Below are 19,460 nucleotides of genomic sequence, written 5' to 3' on the forward strand. Positions count from 1 at the left end.
GACAGTTAAATGTATCTGGACACATTTCTGCAAATTTAGATCAGTGTAACTGGTGTTACAGGCAGCAGCCAAAGCTTGCACCCCACTTCAAAAGTCTTCACATGGCAGAAACCTCTTGGGGAAAAAAGGACAGAAGAAACCTACATGTGTTCCTTCCATAGTGGGTCTGGAGTCTCTAACAATCACTGCCATGTTTTTGTTTCCCATATTGAAGAGATTTACAGTCAATATGTTATTCACTATGACAAAGGAAGCTCCTGTTTGAGTCTACCCTTCCTACTCTACTAGCTGACCACACTGCAAGATTTTTAGAAAGAAACGAAAGAACAAAGGGTTTTCTTACACACACAAAAAAAAAAATAGGGAGACGCACTAAGCAGCTACACTGGGAGAGAAACTGGCTCATTCAAACCTGCAATAATTGCATGGAGATGTCACAAAATCCCCTGTCACTGAGAAATGGGGAAGAACGGATAGAAAGAGAAAGCAAAGCTAAAACTCTCATCAGAATTTCCCAATTGACTGGAAAATAAAAACACTAAAGTCAGAACAAAGTTCCTAAGATGGGACAGCATCAGAGGACTATCTTGAGGACTGTGAGATTAGTGGGACCCTGGGAGCAAAGAAAACTTCTCATTAAGAGTTTAATCATAAATTATTTGGTTCTACATTGTTTCCAAGAAGTCAAAGTCTACTAAAATAAACCAGCAATTTTGAAGAAAAACACCTCATTAATTCTTCTCCAATTTCATCTAGTAACAATCTAATGAAAGAAAAGAGACTCATTCCATTAATTTCCCTGAGTGTTGGGGTTTTTTGGTACACATTCATGCCCACACACGAGTCTCTGCATTCTTTTTTTGAGGGAGCATTTTGTACTTTGCATACAACTACAAAGTTTGTACTTGCTATTCTGCTCAATTGCCAAATTAATACAACAGGTACAAATATTTACCCCCTAAGAACTGCTTTGGTTAGCAAAAAGCAGGCTCTCAACAAGGAGCTAAAGGCAAAATGAGTCAATGTCAACAACCAGGTTACATACTCCTTTGTTTCCCCAAACCTTGCATGTAGAAGCTTCATTTCTCAAGTTCTGAGGGAAACCAAACAAAAAATAATAAGAAAAAGACAAGTATGAACTTTAGTCCTTAATAACATGAGATAGACTCATATTTCATTTTTGCTGGCTGTAGAGCAGAAGGCAAGGGCCACTTTTATATTTGAAAACATAAAATTAAATCTAAGGGTGAAGTTTCCCCATAAAGCCAAATCCTATGACAGATGACTGCTCCATGACTACTACTTAAGTCAGACTTGCCAACTAATTTAATCACAGCAATTATCCACTCATAATTCTAGTTAGACTGCTTGACCTTATTTGCCTGATCCAAAAACTGATTACAATTCCTGGGATTATCGAGTCTGCTGCAGTCTACGCTCCCTCCCCCAGCCCAGAGGGACTAGACTACCTAAACATAGGCTCATATTCTCGGAAAAGCCAAGGTCTTAAGGTAAGATGTCAGAATTTATAGACATGACTAATTCTCTAAACCCATACTGACCTCGTATTAGGTGCCAAGCCTCTTGGTGCCATTGAACACAGACAAGGGATTGCCATAATGCTCACATTCAGGAAGTGACCCTGAATTTTCTGCCATTGATCCTTGCTACCTAAATATAACAGAGTAATTCTATATTACTCCAGTTAATCAGCCATGGTTCACTTTTAAAAAAATCCTAACAGCAGAAACTCACCTTTTTTCATTCTCTCTTTCTTCTTTCTAAAAGGGTGGAAGCATGTAGGTAAAAAAAAATTAAAGCCATTTGCACATTTAAGCAACACATACTTTATAAAAAAAGTAGCATATTAGTGGAACTGAAAAAATCAGTAATACTGAGTGCAAGACTGCCTTGTAACAAGATCCTCTGTAACAGTCTACAGGAAACCCTTTACAATATGTACAAGTTTGCAGTTGTCAAAATAAATACTTTTTAAGATTATATCACCTCTTGATTAAATTTAAACAAAGTAAAGAATCTGTAGAATTTTATCCTTCAAAGATACATTTCTGTAGCTTCAGAATTGCTTGAGTCAGTTTTACCTGTCCTTCTCATCAGTGTCTTCCAGCAGAATTTGTAGAGGGAGAAATGATAATTCACATTCCTCTGGCCTAGAAGAGTAATGACATTTACTAAGATGTAAACCAGTATTCTGACTGTTAGACACTTTTATCAAAGATGATTTTTAGGAGATTCTGAATGTACACAATTTATCTCCTCTTTAACTTGTAAGAGAGATGTACATCACATCAGAGTTAAATATGTCTGCAATTAAGAGAAACTACTGCTCTCTCTGTCTTTATGAGACCTATTATTTCCCTTTCCTCAAGAAAATAATAAATTCTAGAAAAACATAACATCTCTTGGCTTACTTGAGATCTGCCAGGGTTTTGATGAAAGCAAAATCCTTCCTCTGGCTGGAGGGCATCCAGCGGTGCCTCTCTGCCAAAGCCAGCGTCCTCGCCCCAAACCCAAACATGGCCGAGAACCCAAAGCGCAGCAGCTTCCTTGGAGTGCTGAAGGTACAGACATCGACTGCTTGGATGTGTCCTGAAGTTGCACAGATAGAGAAGAGAAAATAAAAATCTATATTTCAAATGACACACAATTTACCATTTCTTTTTCATCTACTTTAGCTGGGCAAAAACCCCATCTCTCTCTAGGAAATGAATTTTACTAATCAAAACCAGAATCAATCTCGGTCAAATTAAGACTCTATCAAAGTAGTAATTTCATACACTTGAAAATGTTAAAGCTATGGTAAAACATTTAGCTACTTCATAAGGCTGTAAATGGTCTGACTCTTAATTTTTTGCACATTTTCAACAAGTAGAATCAAGGAAAATGTAATATTGCTAATATTTGCATAAATCTCTGCAACTGTTTCACCAAATATATGTAATGACTGCACATTGTACTGGAGGATATATGGGAACTCTTAAACATAGCTTTTAAATGTATTAATGTTTACAGTTATAAAATATAAACATATAATTCTGTTCAAGATAGGATATATACATTTTTTTCTTTAATAGATCCTGCATTCAGTGCCTCTGATTTTTAAAGAAAGACAGGTTTAGATTTTGCCTGTAAAGCATTTTGTATTATGACGTGAGAAATAGAGCAATGGCTCTTCCACTGCAGACTGCAAGACCAAGAGATAGTCAAGAGGGACCTTAATCTTTTTTCTCTTTTTATAATTTAAAATAAAATTTCTAAAGAAAGACTGCTTTGAGAGTAAAATTAACATTATCTGACAAAGTAGTTGCTATTTCTAAGACCCAAAAATAAGGCTTGCACTAGCAACCTACCTTTCCCTTTTAGCATAATTACATTTTCACATTCAAAACCCATTTATTGTGCAGACCCAGTGGCAAATTATACAGCTTTTCTATGAATAAAGCTTTCTTATAGAAACTGTTAGTAATTAAAAGAAATGCACATGGAGCTAAAACCAGGATAGAATCATTTGGGTATAAAAGCCTCACAATGTAGGTTACAGTGACACAGCAAAATGCTACGTCTTTACTGAGCAACTGGTTATGACAAACTTCTACACACTGCTTTATTATTTATACTCTGATAGTGAATGTAAAAATATTTACCCAATACAATGTGCAGTGCTGCTGTCACTGCATGTTTAATACCATAGAGTGTATGGGCCAAAATATTTGTAGTACCTGTAAAAATAAAAAAAAAAAACCTGCTGTAAAAAAACCATGAGAGATACAGAATAACCAGAACAAATATACACAGCATTTTCAATTACTGCATTTTCAAAACAATAAAGCCTGCCCATAAATTGTCTTATTGTCTTGTTAACAGCAGAAATGGTGAATAGTATTAAATTAAAACCTTTAAAACTTCCAGAGGTCTATAAAATCTGCGCTGTAAATTCATTCATAAGTGCCATAAAAACAAAGCAGTGGGAGAAACAAAGCTTTTCAAAATATTGTCTGCTTGGATTTTTTAAAACCATCTCCTTAATCATCACCTCTTATATATACCCAAGTGCTGTACTAAGGAACTGGAGACAGATTATCTAATAAAATGTATTTGGGCAATACTTTTAGATTGGTAAAATAATACCCAGACAGTGTAAAACTGCACATTTTTCAAGCCAAATGATATTTAATCTAGCCAAAGATAGCTGCTGTGCTTCTTGCAGGCTACATTTAAGATTCTTAGAAGGACTAGTGAATAAAATTAATTACTGCACATCAGCTTCACAAGTAAGAACTCAATGACTGAAAAACAGGGCAGGTAGAATGTGACACCTGACAAAGAGGGGACTTGCACTCAGTGCACCCAAACTGACCCATCTCATTTCTATTTGTCACTGCCTGGACACTGGCAGTAGTCATTCTACCAGCCCCCAGAAAGAAGAGAAGAACAGAATTTGAAACAAGGGAGTGAATAAATCAGGTGATAAATAGAAGAAAAAGTCAAAACTCAGCAATGTCAGCACAGAGTTGAAAGAGAGAATGGAAAATCAGCTGTCAGTTTGCAAAAGAAAGAAGCAGAGTTCTGAAGGCCCATGACTGGTGGTGATTAATATCTCAATGCACTTTACCTGGTTAAGAAACATGGAGATATGTATGTAAATTTTGCCCTTCTGCTTTAATGCCTAGGACATAAAATACTGTGCATCAGCTGACTTTTGAATATAAATTTATTTTTAAAATCATGAAGAAGGAGCAGTTGTGTCTTTCCTAAATAGGTGTGGTTTAAAAAAAAATTCAATTTGATTTTTCTCACTTCTGGCATTATTTAGCCAAGCAGCAGAGCAAAAGAATTTACCTCTAGAAAAATAAAGGCCGGCCACCAAACAGGCAGAATACTGACTTCATCATATCACGGATTAAGAGATGAATAATTCAATAAAAGTTTAATTAAAAGAACAAAAATTACATAAGAACAGTTTAGAACCTAACATTCCTATATAAAAATGAGCTCACATAGATTTTAAAATAATTTTCTTGTTTCAATTATTTAATAATTTACAGCAGCCATAGACAAGTCTGGATGTTAAATTTGCCCTAAGTTTTATGGAAGAACTACTTGTCTTTCAAAAATAGGGGAAAGAAGATAAGAAAGGAAAAGACTACCACATGTCAAGCAACAGGCACTCAATATTCAAATAAGCACTTCAAACCATAATGTACCAGATTGAAAAATTTTGCTTATCCCCGAATTCTGTTTTTATGTCATGCAGAATGTAGAAAAAAAGACTGAATTTGCAAAGACTGATGTACCTAATTACAAAGCTCTAAAGTCATCATGCCATTCTCATTCAGGAATATATCTTTGATTTTTTCCAATAATTTCTCTAAATAAAAAATTTTACTATAACTGGGAATCTCACAGATCACCTGTTAAGTCCTTAGAGCACCTTAGCCTCAGAAAGTAATTCAGAACTTCATGGAAAGCTGCCATAACATCAGAGAGAGGAGCCCTGTGTTCCTGCTATATGAAGGAAGTGAAGTACGTACATTTTAAGGTAACAGATACCCAAAACCTACAAAAATCCCTACATTTGAGCTAAAAAGCAGTTCTTCCCAGAAGACTACAAGTATATGCCCAACACATGTTTGAATGACTTGACAATATTTCATGTTTGAATGACTTCATGTCTGATTTAACTTCCAGATCCAACTAGTTCTGCTTTACCAGTGAAGGTAGCAAAAAATGTAATTTAAAAATACATAAATATTTCCTTCAATCAGTATTATACAGCTCTTATCAACTGTTATGTCTCCAAAACAAAGGAAATCACACATACAAGCAGCAGATCTTTACAAGTCAGGCACATCATGCTTACTTCCTGTGTGTCAAGACAGGGCAGTTGTTATTCTAAAAAAAAAGTTTCACTTCTCACCGAAGATCAAGCTAATTAAAGAGCACAAGGTGGAATATATTTTGGAAGATCAAGCTTGGTATGAATTTAAGCTGCAATCCTGATTTAAGAGTAATTTATCAATGCAGATGGCAGCAAGATACCAAACAACCACAGCTGAAGTCGGTACCAATCTTCCAACTGACTTTAATGAGACTTAAATCTCATTCCTACTAAACAGGATAGGCACAAGTAATTACATCCTTCTCTTAAATCTTTGGAGCTCATTAACATTTGCAGAAGTAAACAAAGCAAAATCCCACCCTTTCAGGACTCCAAGGAAGATGAAACAAGTTCTGTGTTCAAAAACAAAAGCACCACATCCACCCTTCCACAAGCTGAAGAACTAGGCCAAGCACAGTTTTGTGGGAGCAAGCACCATCATATTCTATAAAAACTCCATTTAGCACGTGCCTATCAGCAGTTTTGATCCCAATAATGACTGAATAATGTGCCTTATTAACTAAGTCTTATACAAGCAGGATGCCAGACAAAATAATCCAAACCAAAACAAACAAGCAAACCCAAAACATGCAGCCTATAAACAAAGTAGAAAAATATACAAAAATAAGGACCCAAGCCTTTATTATTTAAATGGTGACTCAATAATGGTTTTAATGCCATTATTCATGCTCCCAAGTAATCTCTTTTCCCCCATGCAAGCTCAAGATATAATTTACCAATAACAACTGTTCTCCTGAACGCTATCATGTTACTTCAAAAGCCTTTGATGTCCATGACTTGCACTGCTCACATATTAGTAAGTCACATTTTTAGTTCTCACTTCATCTACTCAGTTTAATGTGAAAAGGTTTTATCCATACAATTCCAGCATGTCTATCATTAGCATTTTTTTACAGAAACAAAGATTTTATTACTCCAAAATCTTGTTCAAAATATCAACCGATTTTCCTGACACTACAAACAACTTCCTACCACCTCCTTCCCACCAAAAGTGCAAAAGCATGTCAGTCAGAACAGAGTATCTGCAGGTCATGTAAAGCATGACTGATGAAGGTACCAAACACAAATTGTAGAGAAAAAAACTGTCCTTGGAAGTGCAAGCACTTCTGCAGTACAATTAACTTAATTAACCAGACAACATGAATATTCATAAGGCTGTTAATGTCTCCCCCATCCAAACAGATAAATGTGATGTAATGACTTCCTAGTCAAGCATAGCTAAAATTCTGATGATAACTGCACCAACATTTTGGTTCTTTGCCTGAAATATCACAGAAATTAACATCCCTCAGTAATATTTTATTTTCTGAATTAATTGAGAATCATGAATTTATTTATATGAACCCCTTTGGATCAAAAGGTTCGTAGGCATCAGATATAGATTGTCTCTTGTTCTGTAACAACTGGATAGCTTTTTTAATGTCCTTCCACAGTTCCCCCTCCCCTTTCTGTTTCCCCCTCCATACAGTTTCTTAGCAGTAGTTCCCATAGCAACAAACACTCTTGCTAATGGCCAGCAGTACAACTGCAGGCTTCCCCACATCTCATCCATTTGATTTGGACCACAATAAGGCAGCTCAGTAGAGTATTTCAGTAAAAACATACTCCCCTCTGGACCTCTCTCTTCAGGAGGTAAATTGTTTCAAAAGCATCTTCTTCCCATCAAGAAGACTGAAAGTTCAAAATGCTGTCTTAAGTACTTATTATAGAGACTAAAACCAGATTTTAAACCATCCACATAATACCATCCTGTAATTCAGTTGTTGATTCTACTTGGCTGGAAATTCCTAATAATGTTGTACATTGGATTTCTGGTGGAGAAAAAAAAGTTAACTGACCAGAGCTGCATCCTCGTGAGAACAAGTATCATACTTACCTGTTTCCTGAGTACCTCATGGAATATCAGGAATATGGAAATCAAACAAACAACAGATTGTTTTTAAGAACCTATTAGGAATTTCTCACAATATCATTTTATAAACTGTTCTGATCCCCTTTCACAAAATCTACGCCATTCTGTGTAAGAAACCGTACGGAATTTTGTGTTTACAAGTCCTTTCTGATCACAACATATCTGTCTTAAAGTGAGGAGAGAAAGCACCAGTGAGAGGCACAGTGACCTACACCCAGCATGGAGTCAGGGGCTGCAGAGATTCTGTCTCAACACCATCGAGATATCCACGGGAACTGAGCTGGTAAGTGATGGCCCAACTTCTGTACCCAAATTCATTACCTCCATGTCTTTGAGACTGCTGTCTCTTTTACCAAGGGCTTCTTAACCTGAGAGAAAGCTAATGTAATCTTGCTCCTTAAGAAGCAACTAATGCTCCTTTTATATGTGGAAACCAAATCAAAGCATTTAAAAATCTGCTGGCTCAGTTCAAAGTGACATGCTCCTTTTTTTGTAGAAAACTCAAAACAGTGATTTGCTGTTTTACTGACCGTAGGAATGTTTTCCTTACCAGTTCAAAACATCTGAGAAACTTTGTCAAGTAGTCTTAGCACACATTCACACCAGTGTTCATGGAAAAATACCTCTCTTCTTTTCAAGAGAAGTGATTCATATAGTAGTCCAGAATCAACCCTGACTCTACTGATTTGTGCTGGTTTTGGCTAGGGTAGTTAATTTGCTTCACAGTGGCTACTGTGGGGCTGTGTTTTGGATTTGTGCTGAACACAGGGTTGATAATACAGAGATGTTCTTGTTATTGCTGAGCAGAGGTTACACAGAGACAAGGCCATTTCTTCTTTTTCTCACTGCCATGCTGGTGAGGAAGTTGGGGGTGGCTGGGAAGGTGAGAGGAGACACAGCCAGGACAGGTGAGCCCAGCTGACTAAAGGGATATTCCAGACATATGACACCATGCTTAGTAATAAAAGGGGGGAAGGGTGGGACATTGAAAGTGATGGCATTTGTCTTCTCAAGCCACTGTTACGTGTGATGGGGGCCCTGCTCTCCTGGAGATGGCTGAACACATGGGAAGCAGGGAATGAATTCCTTGTTTTGCATTGCTGGTGTAAGCAGCTTTCCCTTTTCCTCTTAAATTGTCTTTATCTCAACCCAAGAGTTTTTCAGCTTTAACCCTTCTGATTCTCCCCTTATCCAACAGGTGGGGCAGTGATCAAACAGCTGTGTGGGGCTGGGCTTAAACCACAACAGCTCTTGCTAAAACCTTCATGCTGGGCACAGCTACCCTCCAAGGAGGGCAAATACAAACACTGAGGAGAAGGGACACACAAACCCCCCAACACAAACAAAACCACACCACCAGATACAAGTTAATAAAAGAGCAAGATGACTTTTTAAGAGAGACAGATTTTCATGTCTGTAAAGAAGAAAGTCGTTTTTTGCACAATTTTTTTTTAATATAATGCACACAATGTATTTCTGGGACACCATTTTAAAATAGACCCTAAGCATGAATCCAGCTGAGAACTCTGCCAAGAAAACTGGAGATGCAAAAAAGGAAAATCTAGAAAATAAAGTTTTTATTTGGTATCATTTCTGACAGGAAATAAGACTGAAACTTGATCTTGTATGGATCAGCTGAAAATTATTTTATTTTTGTTCTTTCTCAGCTTCTTCCTTCAGGCAAAGAGCTCATCTGTGCCATTACTATAAATTATCATTACAATTTAAAATCAAGTCATTTGTAATCAATATAAATCACCAATTTAGGACATTTATCCAACAGCTCCCTTACCTAACTGAAGCTTTAGCATCAAGAACCGCCTTTAGTAGCCAAAACTGTAAAACATGCCAGAGGGACTAAAACCAGATGACTAACAATGTAACAGTACCTTTCATTCTCACCTGCTGGTATTACTCCAAGAGGAACTGGTGCTCTGACAGGCTTTGACACATATTCTGTGTCTTTCCCAGCATCTATCTGGGCTCTGAGCAGTAGCCCATGAGCAACTTCACTGACAGATCCATCTCCACCAACACAAACCACCCTATTACAAAACAAAAATGCCAAACAGTTCAAAACAAACTCTTTCATAACTGAACAAACAAGTGGAAAGCAGCTACCCACACCATATACATAATGATATTTCAAAAAGCTAAAAACATTCTTTTTTTAACAACAAGCTTGGGCTTCACTGTCAGATCATTACCTGAATGCTCCTTAAGCATTCTTATTTCTGCTTTCTGTCTAAGTAGGAGTAAATATACTTAAAAACTGACAAAGTTTTTCTTACCTTACCTCACGTCATGCACATAAACTGATCAGATGGAAGAACCAAACACATGTTTAAGTGCCTCAGTGGAAAAGCTCTTTACATCTTTCAATGCTGACCCATACAAACATTCCAATGCCTTTTAATTGCCCTTACAATAACAACTCACCAAATATTGCAATAAAATAAAAAAACACTTGAAAACAGCTATTTTCCTACACTATGCAGGCAGTTGAGGGATTTAGCAAAGTATAAAATCCTAGTGCCAGCAATCCTTTGCACAAAGGTACTTAATCACTGCTTCTGGAGCACGTAATTAAACTCCCACCTGCTGTGGCTATAGAGAGGAATGCATTTGTCTCTAAAAGCTCTGTTACAGCAAACCTTTTTTTTTCCTTGTTTTTGTTTATTTAAGTACATATTACAGTGATTCTCCAAATTAGTAAACATATTTTAATGATAAGAATAGTAATAATACATTCCAAGCCTTTATGACAGAAACATCATCGTTACTTTGGGAAGAATTCACCTAAATTATATTCTTTTCAAATATCTGCATGAATGCAGTTGTGAAACTATGCCCAATCATTCAACCAGGTAAAACTGGTCAGATCTTTATAACACTCATTATGTTATTAATGTTATCAAATATTTAAATTCAATTACCTCATTGCCTTTAACATTTTTCTTCAGTTTCTATTATTATTTTCAAGCTGATTTTTAATCTCTAATTTTTAGGGATATTTCCTCTATCTAGCTAAACACTGCCACATTAAATTTAAAGAAATACAATATACAGCTTGAAGAATGGAATACAAAAGTTTGAAGCACATTTTCTTCCTACTTGCAATGAGGAGTCTTTGCCTTTCTTTTGACTCGTTTTTTGTTTCTTCCCAGGCTTAAAATTCTCTGTCACAGTAGCAAAACCAGCTAATCTTTGAAGTCTGAAAAACTGTATACCTTCTTGTATACAAGAAGGACTTATGTGGATCGTCTTCTAGCTATTAAAACTTTTGAAAACAGATATATTTTCCTCTGATTTCGGAATGCTGTGTAGAGAGAGTCCAAGGAATAACATGAAAATGCTGCTAATTTTGTTTTTTACTATTTTAGCATTAATCATCAAGAGTTGCCTTTTTAGCTGGAAATAAAGATACCAGCAGGCACCTGGGATTCCAACGCTAATCAGTGAGAGCCTGCCATGCATAAGGAGTAGAAAGTCTTGAGCAAACAAATTTTACTTAGACCTTGAAGAAGAAAGAGAAAAAGAAACATCTTTCTGAGAAAAAGAAACAGCTATTTAACCATCAGATGCAACTTTCTTAATCAACTATTCAGCATCATAAATGCAGTCCCTCTATTTGTCACCAAAGCTCAGCCACAAGTCAGGGGTAAAAAGCCAAATTAACAAAGTGCCTCAATTTTCAGTGTCCCTAAAAAAAAGTGGATAGCAAAAAAAATTTAAGAGTGTATAAGACATCTGCCTGTGGTCTTTCAAAATAGAACAGTGACAAGGGAAATCAGAGAAATTATAAATACAAACAAACAGCTTTGACAAAGAATTAACACATAGGAGTGTCACTTTCAGAAAGCACTGAGATATAAACTTCCAGTTTTCTACTGCAAATCATAAACTTCAGTTTACTTCATATGCTGTTAACATGGAAGGAATCATAACTCTCCTAGAGAGAAAATCAAGCTCAGTAATTGCATTGCTATATTGTTTACATACTGTAGTGAATTAAAAAACATGTTGTCTTGTCATTTCTACATTTTTGTGTCTCTAAAAAAATGAATAGCAAAAAAGGTAGAGGTACACATGCCTATGGTCTTTCAAAAGGGTTCTATTTTTCCAGCTTAGATCTGGCTACTGGAGAAAGCCTTACAGGGGAGGTTCTCAGTATCTACCCAAAGATCAAAGATGAAACAATTCAAATATGACTCAGTGTAGAAGATATTTGTGGAAGATACAATCCAGGTTTTTTCTTCTTTGTCTTTGTATTCTTACAGAGACCGAAACCCTCATGAAGTATATTTCAGAGAGCTTTATGTTTATTTACCATTATATATGAATCCAAGATGCATTACTATTGTCAGTAATTACTAAATACCAAAGTATTTAATGAGAACTGAATTTCTCAGGTTTCATATGAGAAACAGTGTAACTCTTTAAATACCCACTGACATAATTTTTATTGGAATACAAATAAAAAACAAGATGATGAGGTTTACTAATCTTCATAGTCACTAACCAACTTACCCATCAAATGCCTGCAGTTCACATTCTTTAAGTACTGAGAGAGCATGTCCTTCATATTCAGTTACTGTGGAAAACATCAATTAGCAGCAGATTAGATAATTTTAAATTATTTTGTCCATCCATCATAAGGAACACAGAGTAATTCGATCCAGATTATTTTTTAAGTCATTAATGCATTAAAAGTATAGAAGTTATATTTTATAGTTATGCTAGCTAAAAGGCCAAACACTAAATTACAGCTGCTATCAGATACATGGCTATTTCATGCACATAAATTCAGATAATTCAAGATGTTTGTCGCATCAAAATGCAAGTTCTAGCACTGACACAGTTGGTAAACTTAAGGAAAATAAGCATATCCTCAGTTAAGATAGAATTACTTCAGGATCAATCAAAGTTAATTGCCTTTGTGTTAGGACATGCAAATTGCTAAATCAAAAATAAGAGGAGTTAAACACAGAAGTATGAAATCAAGCCAAATACCAGTGACAACAGCATATAACACACAGAGGAAGGTGGCACAAGTATACACCAGAGTTCATAGCCTCTGGAGGAAATGAATCTGTCACTCCACATTGATGTCTCTGTGTTTGCTGATACCCCATATAGTACTGTAAATGCCAGTGAAGACAGGATAAACTGGCATACTACAGATGGCACGAAGCATCATAACTACATTTAGCATTTTCTAGGGCAGCTTTGCCAGAAGAGACAGCCCAGCTGCAGCCACCCATCAAAGATTTTTGCTGACTGACATGACACTTGCAGATGGATTTTTTGTGTAAGAATGTGCATCATTATATGCAAAATTACATTAATCTTTCATGCTTGTCTGTCCCTGGTGCTCACATAGTTCAAGGCTTTTCTCCAGTGTTCCTAAACACTGCTAAAATTATTAGTCTTGATGTCTAAAACAATCATTCCATAGCTGTACCTGTTCCAATAATATTTCTACAGACTATTCAAAAGCTGCTTACAAGAATTGAAAATACCCCTATCTCTTCCTATTTAAACAAACACACAAGTATCTGTGTGGACATAGTAAGTGTATATATCTTTTCTCCCAAAAAATGACAAGGAAAACAAAATACAATTTTGATACAATTTTTACACTTCACACTAAAAATTTGCTTATATTGCCTGTAAATTCAAAATCCCCCAATCAGTACCAGCAAAGTTCTCATGCTTGGTGTTTTGAAAATTCTTAATTAAAAAACCAGAATTGTTTTGATTATATGGAAGGCAGAGATTTATCATTTTGCTGCAGAAGCACCTATCACTGTAATAACTTTTGGGAATTATTTACAGAATTTACTTTCATGCAGGGCCTCTCTGGAATATCAAAGCACATTATATAAGCTACCATATTCAGCCTTGCATTGCCAATGGGAACAATGCTTTTATCAATATCTGTAGGCTGTGTCAAAAGTGACCAATAAAAGTGTGCATCATGCAAAAATGCAGAAAGGTTCAAATATCTTACCATTGCTTAGCTGTGAAAGAAACTCTTCCCATGAAAATAGAGTTGGTTACCAGGTTACATGCCTTTTTAAATGAACACGATGACATTTAGAAAGTTATGAGTACAGTCTAATTAAAATGGAACAGTAAAAAAGATTTATTTTGTAACAGAAAACATGCTCAGTGCTTTCCTAATGTAATGTAAGTTATGCTTACTGTTACAGAATTAATTCACTCAAAGAACAAGGACATAAAAATAAAGAGGGCTCATGCCTACAGAGAAGTCAATAAAGGCAGTAAAAATTACTAATGTTAGCCAGATTGAAAGCAAATCCATCCTCTCTGCATCTAATAGCTTAAGTTTGGAAATTGTGTAAAAGAACTGCTCAAGGCCGAAGATTGGGGAATTACATGAAATTTAAAATTTGATGAGAGAATGACAGAGGATCTATTTTGACACATCAGGACAAAAAGGCAGTGAAAAAATGAGATTTTCAGGAAAAACTCTGTGAGAACATATAGGGAATAATTCAAGTAGAAAAAGAACATAGAAAAATCCAACACACACATTAAAAGACCGGGTCTAGAAAGTTTTCTGCAGGCTTGACAATCTCCAGAAGGGCATGTATAAATCACTCTGATAGCTGGAAAAAAGCTAAGTGTTTGAATATTTGGCACTGCTCCAATTCAGGAGGAAAAACAAACAAACAAAAAAAACTACTCAATGTATTTTGGTAATAGGAAGAAAGCTTCTTTCATTGTTTGAGAAGGACCCAAATCTCATATTTGTCAAAATCATTATCAAAAAAATATTATTTGATTTTTTGACCATTTCTAATGCATAATCTCGAAAGATTTTCTCTTTCTTTTGTCCTTAAGTGTCGGATAATGGCATTCTGAAGGAAGGACACCAAAGGTGCACCTCATTTGAACAGAGTCACACATACTCCAAAACCACTTTAACATCCTCTTCACATGGCAAACAAGAACCAAGGGCTTGGCCACTACACATAGAAAAAGCAATATAAAATTAGTTCAACACTTCAAAACAGGGGATGCTTTCATATGGCACCTAAACATAATGGCACTCCCGCCACAGACTAAAATCAGTGGGATTAACTGTTACTGATAACAGCTTTTTCTCATCCAGCATCAACACCAGTTATCTGTTGGTATTTACCACATGGTAAGTTTAAACTAATGCTATTTGTCCAACTCTCAAACATTTCTTTCTTCTGTGGTTCTGCCCTAAAAATAGGAGTTTGGGAAGGCTGTTATTTCTGCCTAAAAGTCCAGGTTGTAAGAGTACATAAATGGAAGCAAAAGAGTCAAAACTAGGAAGAGAAGTGAGACAAGCTAGGATTCTGTCAGGGTTTCCTTTATTTATTTTTCTTTAAATATGTATAAGATTTTGCAAGACACTAACGTATTTCTAAAATACTAGCTCAAATTATCACAAATTGCCAGTACTTGCAGGTATCTCAACAGTGGAGTGAGCTTTTGTAGAACTCAATTTTTGGAAGAGTCACTGCTCTTATCCTAGCAGCCACATCCCAGCTGCAGAAGAAAAAATTGCCCAATTCTTAAAAGAGGCCAGATTTAACCATTGTTTCACCTTAGCCACAGTTAAAAGTACTGGTTCAGTTTAAATTTGCTCATTCACACTTTCTAGAGCTCTAAGCACTTCAGAGATTTGCTTACTGTATGTGACAAAAAAACCTCAAAAACCCAGCAAAACACAATCCACTCCAGAATACCTTTGGTTATTTTTAGTGAAATTATTAAAGTGTTACACACAAAGTCATTTGGGGAAAAATAAAAAAAGAAAACTCTACAAAATTTTGAGATAATCAGAAAAAGTAAGTGTTACTTCAGCACTCACTTATTTACATACATGTCTTTAGATTGCCATATGTCCTTGGGTAGGAGAAAATATTTCCACTTCAAACTTGTAAACACATAAGAAGTTTATTCCAAGAGAAGCTATAATGAAGAATAAGATCTGGAAAGCCTGATCAGAGAGGAAGCAACAGCTACCAATGTACAAGACTGGCTGAGGAGAGCTCTGTCTTTCAGCACTCCACTGTCAATCTTTGATATTCTGAAGTGGTTTTAGCAATCTGAATTTTTTTTATTTTATATACACTACAAGCCACCTCAGAAGTTCAAATTTGCTATAAAATTTTTGTGCTCAACAAATTTTAACTTCTCATTCAATGAATTTTAAATATGTGTATGTGGAAAAGTCTAAATGTAAACTATCTTCAGTGAAAAAATTGCACAAAAGTCTTCAAAATTTCAGCACCTAATATACCTTTGTACACCACCAGTTATGTAAATATTGGTCATGCTCCAAAACAGCAGGAACAGCAAGATGCACACTCCAACCTCACAAAATCCAAAACAATTATGGGAGGGAAAAAAACCCAGTTCAATTTATGTGAAATAAAGTGCTTGGTTTTATTAGAATAGGGTAGCAGTGGACAGGACTTTCACTCAGCACCCACCACCACCCTCTTTTTAAAAAAAAACATAATTCTTAATTATTTAGTTCTCTACTAGCATTGAAAACTGCAATGTAGTTTTCTCATTTTGCCTGTAGGAGGAGTGTTAGGCAGCTAATAAGCACAAGAGTATTTCAACATTGCCAAAATAACCTTAATTAAAGGATAGGCCATTAAGCATTTTTCTGGCTTGACTCAGAAGCTTCCTATTAAAATTTCAAAGACAAATAATTAAAAAATAAACTTAAAACTGTTTTTATTCCACTAGTAAAAAGGTTTTTGAAACCTCCACAAATCATATCCACAATGTGTATTAAAACTTTTTTTTTTTTAAATTGTGACCAAAAAAGGCTAAGTCAATTTCTAATATGACAGCATTATTAGTCTGTTCACACTATGATCCATGCCTTCCAGGTGGAAAAATACCTCTTTGAAAATTAAAATTTATATAAAGCTGCTGGCATTCCCTGTCAGTTCAGGGTAGTTAAGAAATTATTGCTACAGAATTCTAATACAGACCATCATTTTCACATTTCTTCTATGTGTCTTTAATCTTCAATTGATTTTACTTTAAATTGTGGGCTAAGTAGTTAAAAATACATGAATACAGGGAATAAAATTAGCAAGGTAATTTTCATCTACCATTATCGCACTAGTATATTTTCATGGCTAAATCAGATTTCATCAAAATGATTTCTGGCCTGCAACCTGAACTAGTCATCATTCCATAAGAAATTTAAGGAACAACTGCAAGATGAGATCTCCTATAATTTGTTTAAACTGAGACTGATAATTTTTCAAGTCAGTTACAACAGACACAGAAGCCTAGATTACTAGTACTGATTGCTATAGGTGAAAAGTACTGAATCAATAAGAGAATTACTAAAGCACTTTTGGACAAAATAAAAATACATTGTTTTGTATTAACTAGAGCTCCAAATGCAGTACTTGCAGTCAGAGGCAATAAGGATAAGCAGTAAATTCAAATTGTCTCACATGCTGAACTATTAGTTTCACAAAGGATTACGTTACACTTCTGAAGCAACTTACCCGTGACATCAGTTTTTATGTCAGCAAGTTTAAAAAGAGGTGCAACCTTTTCATAATAAATGTTAGTGGCTTCTCTTTTGTGGCTGCTTGGATTAACAAACACTTTCAAGGATTTAGGTCTGTTTTGAAAACCTAAAAAGAAAACGAAACATTCAAGATTACACACAACCCAACTATTTTTACAGCTTAAATGGTTTTTTTAAATCAGAATAATTTCAATACTTTGACAGGATAAGTAAATTACAGTCTAAAAAAGTATCAATTTCTTCTTGCATGTGTACTACTTATCTTTAAATCACATTATTAATTTTGTGTGTACAGTTAATAAACAGCTGGAGGAACCAGAAAAAAATGCATATGTCACAGCCTAGTTAAACCCTGATTCAGGAGCCGGGCGAGTGTGAAGTCTGGGCACCAAAAAAGAAAAGAAGCCCAAACATAAAAATGCATCTTTATTGGAATTTAATGACTCCCTCCCAACAGGTATATGAAAGTAACACCCGACAAAACTGACACAACAATCCAACACTCTTCTTTTCTGAGAGTGCAAATCAAACAGTCCACAGGAAATTGTCTCATTGTAAAGGAGGACCAAAAATACAAAGAAATAGAAAATTGGCAATATCATTTGGAAATTATTGAAATTATTGTTCATTTGGGACTTTGGAATAATAAACTCCAAGGAAATAACACTGAGAAATACCGCTATGCAAAGCTGAACCTTGTCTTGCACACTGATCACATGAAGTAATTTTATTATTTGAAACATGGCATTTTATTGAAGAGTAAATAACTCATGCTAAACCAATAATATTACTTTTCAAATTCCCTTTTCTAGAATTCCTACAATTGCCATGGTTCAGTGAGGCTGTTTTGCTACCAGAAGCAAACAGTAGTGTGCAATACTGCTCTTCTTTTGGTGTTTATTTAAAATACTTGATTTTAACAATTCTGAATTCTGTTTCAGTACCAGGGTAGACTATCACTTTCTTAGCCAAAAGCTAGAATATTTGGCAAGTGTACTGCTTTCAACATTCAAGAACAAAATTAGTAGTAGCCAAAGGAGCTACATAGGGAGCCAAGAGTGAAAGCACATTTTCCTGCCCATGAAGAATACTACCTCAATTTTTGCAGCCACATGTACCTTCAGAGTGTCAGCAGGGACTTCCTGCAGCTCATTCCACTTACTCTACCTCAACAATTGATCAGAAACAGTTACTAAAAAGAAATTAAAGTTATTAAAGAAATTATAGCTAAACACTATTTCAACATTAAAGAGGAAAGTATTCCTTAAGATCAAAACATAATTATAGAAGTCACAGAGATAATTTTCCATTTATTTCAACACATCAAAGAATCTTCAAAGGAAAACTAGCTCTTTATCCAGTTTGTGTCAGAAAATTTAGAAGAGTTCTTAAATATACTGAAGGAAATTATTGTATCAGTTCGCTGCTATAACCTCAAAATCATACACAAAAAATGTATAACCATGTTTATGTGAAAATGTTGCATAGAGTGCCAAGTCATTGCACAGCAAACTAATCCTGGAGAATCCTGAATGCCTGCAGTAACATCCACCTGTGCTCAAATGCATCTCTTTCAAAAAGGAGGAAAATGAAAATAGGGAACTTGGTGAGGACTGTGGATGTGCTGTAGGGAAGGGTTGCTGTTCATGAGGACCCTGATCAGCTACAAGAAAGGTCTGAGAAAAGTCTGATGATGTTCGATAGGACAAAGCCAAAGCCCAGCACCAGAGCCAGCCAAGCCCTCCGAGCATGGGATGGGGCCAGGCCCAGCAGGGAGCACCTCAGAGAGCACTGGCAGCTCCAGCACCTCAGAGAGCACTGGTAGCTCCAGACCACAGCACCTCAGAGAGCACTGCAGCTCCAGCACCTCAGAGAGCACTGGTAGCTCCAGACCACAGCACCTCAGAGAGCACTGGCAGCTCCAGCGCCTCAGAGAGCACTGGCAGCTCCAGCGCCTCAGAGAGCACTGGTAGCTCCAGACCACAGCCCCTCAGAGAGCACTGGCAGCTCCAGCGCCTCAGAGAGCACTGGCAGCTCCAGCACCTCAGAGAGCACTG

General features: G+C 36.0%; 1 protein-coding gene across 1 annotated transcript in view; it reads right to left on the reverse strand.

Moving 5' to 3' along the window:
- CERKL (ceramide kinase like) overlaps positions 1-19,460 on the reverse strand; it is a 51,404-nt gene that overhangs the window by 5,045 nt on the left and 26,899 nt on the right. The window contains exons 3-10 of the mRNA XM_031056863.1: positions 17,378-17,509; positions 12,363-12,426; positions 9,735-9,877; positions 3,666-3,740; positions 2,433-2,610; positions 2,103-2,171; positions 1,756-1,781; positions 1,563-1,671 (exon numbers count right to left, since the gene is read on the reverse strand). Coding sequence (XP_030912723.1) covers positions 1,563-1,671; positions 1,756-1,781; positions 2,103-2,171; positions 2,433-2,610; positions 3,666-3,740; positions 9,735-9,877; positions 12,363-12,426; positions 17,378-17,509 — 796 coding nt within the window. The remainder of the gene's footprint in view (positions 1-1,562; positions 1,672-1,755; positions 1,782-2,102; positions 2,172-2,432; positions 2,611-3,665; positions 3,741-9,734; positions 9,878-12,362; positions 12,427-17,377; positions 17,510-19,460) is intronic.

Source organism: Geospiza fortis, unplaced genomic scaffold (genome assembly GCF_000277835.1).
Source record: "Geospiza fortis unplaced genomic scaffold, GeoFor_1.0 scaffold112, whole genome shotgun sequence".
Taxonomy (NCBI): domain Eukaryota; kingdom Metazoa; phylum Chordata; class Aves; order Passeriformes; family Thraupidae; genus Geospiza; species Geospiza fortis.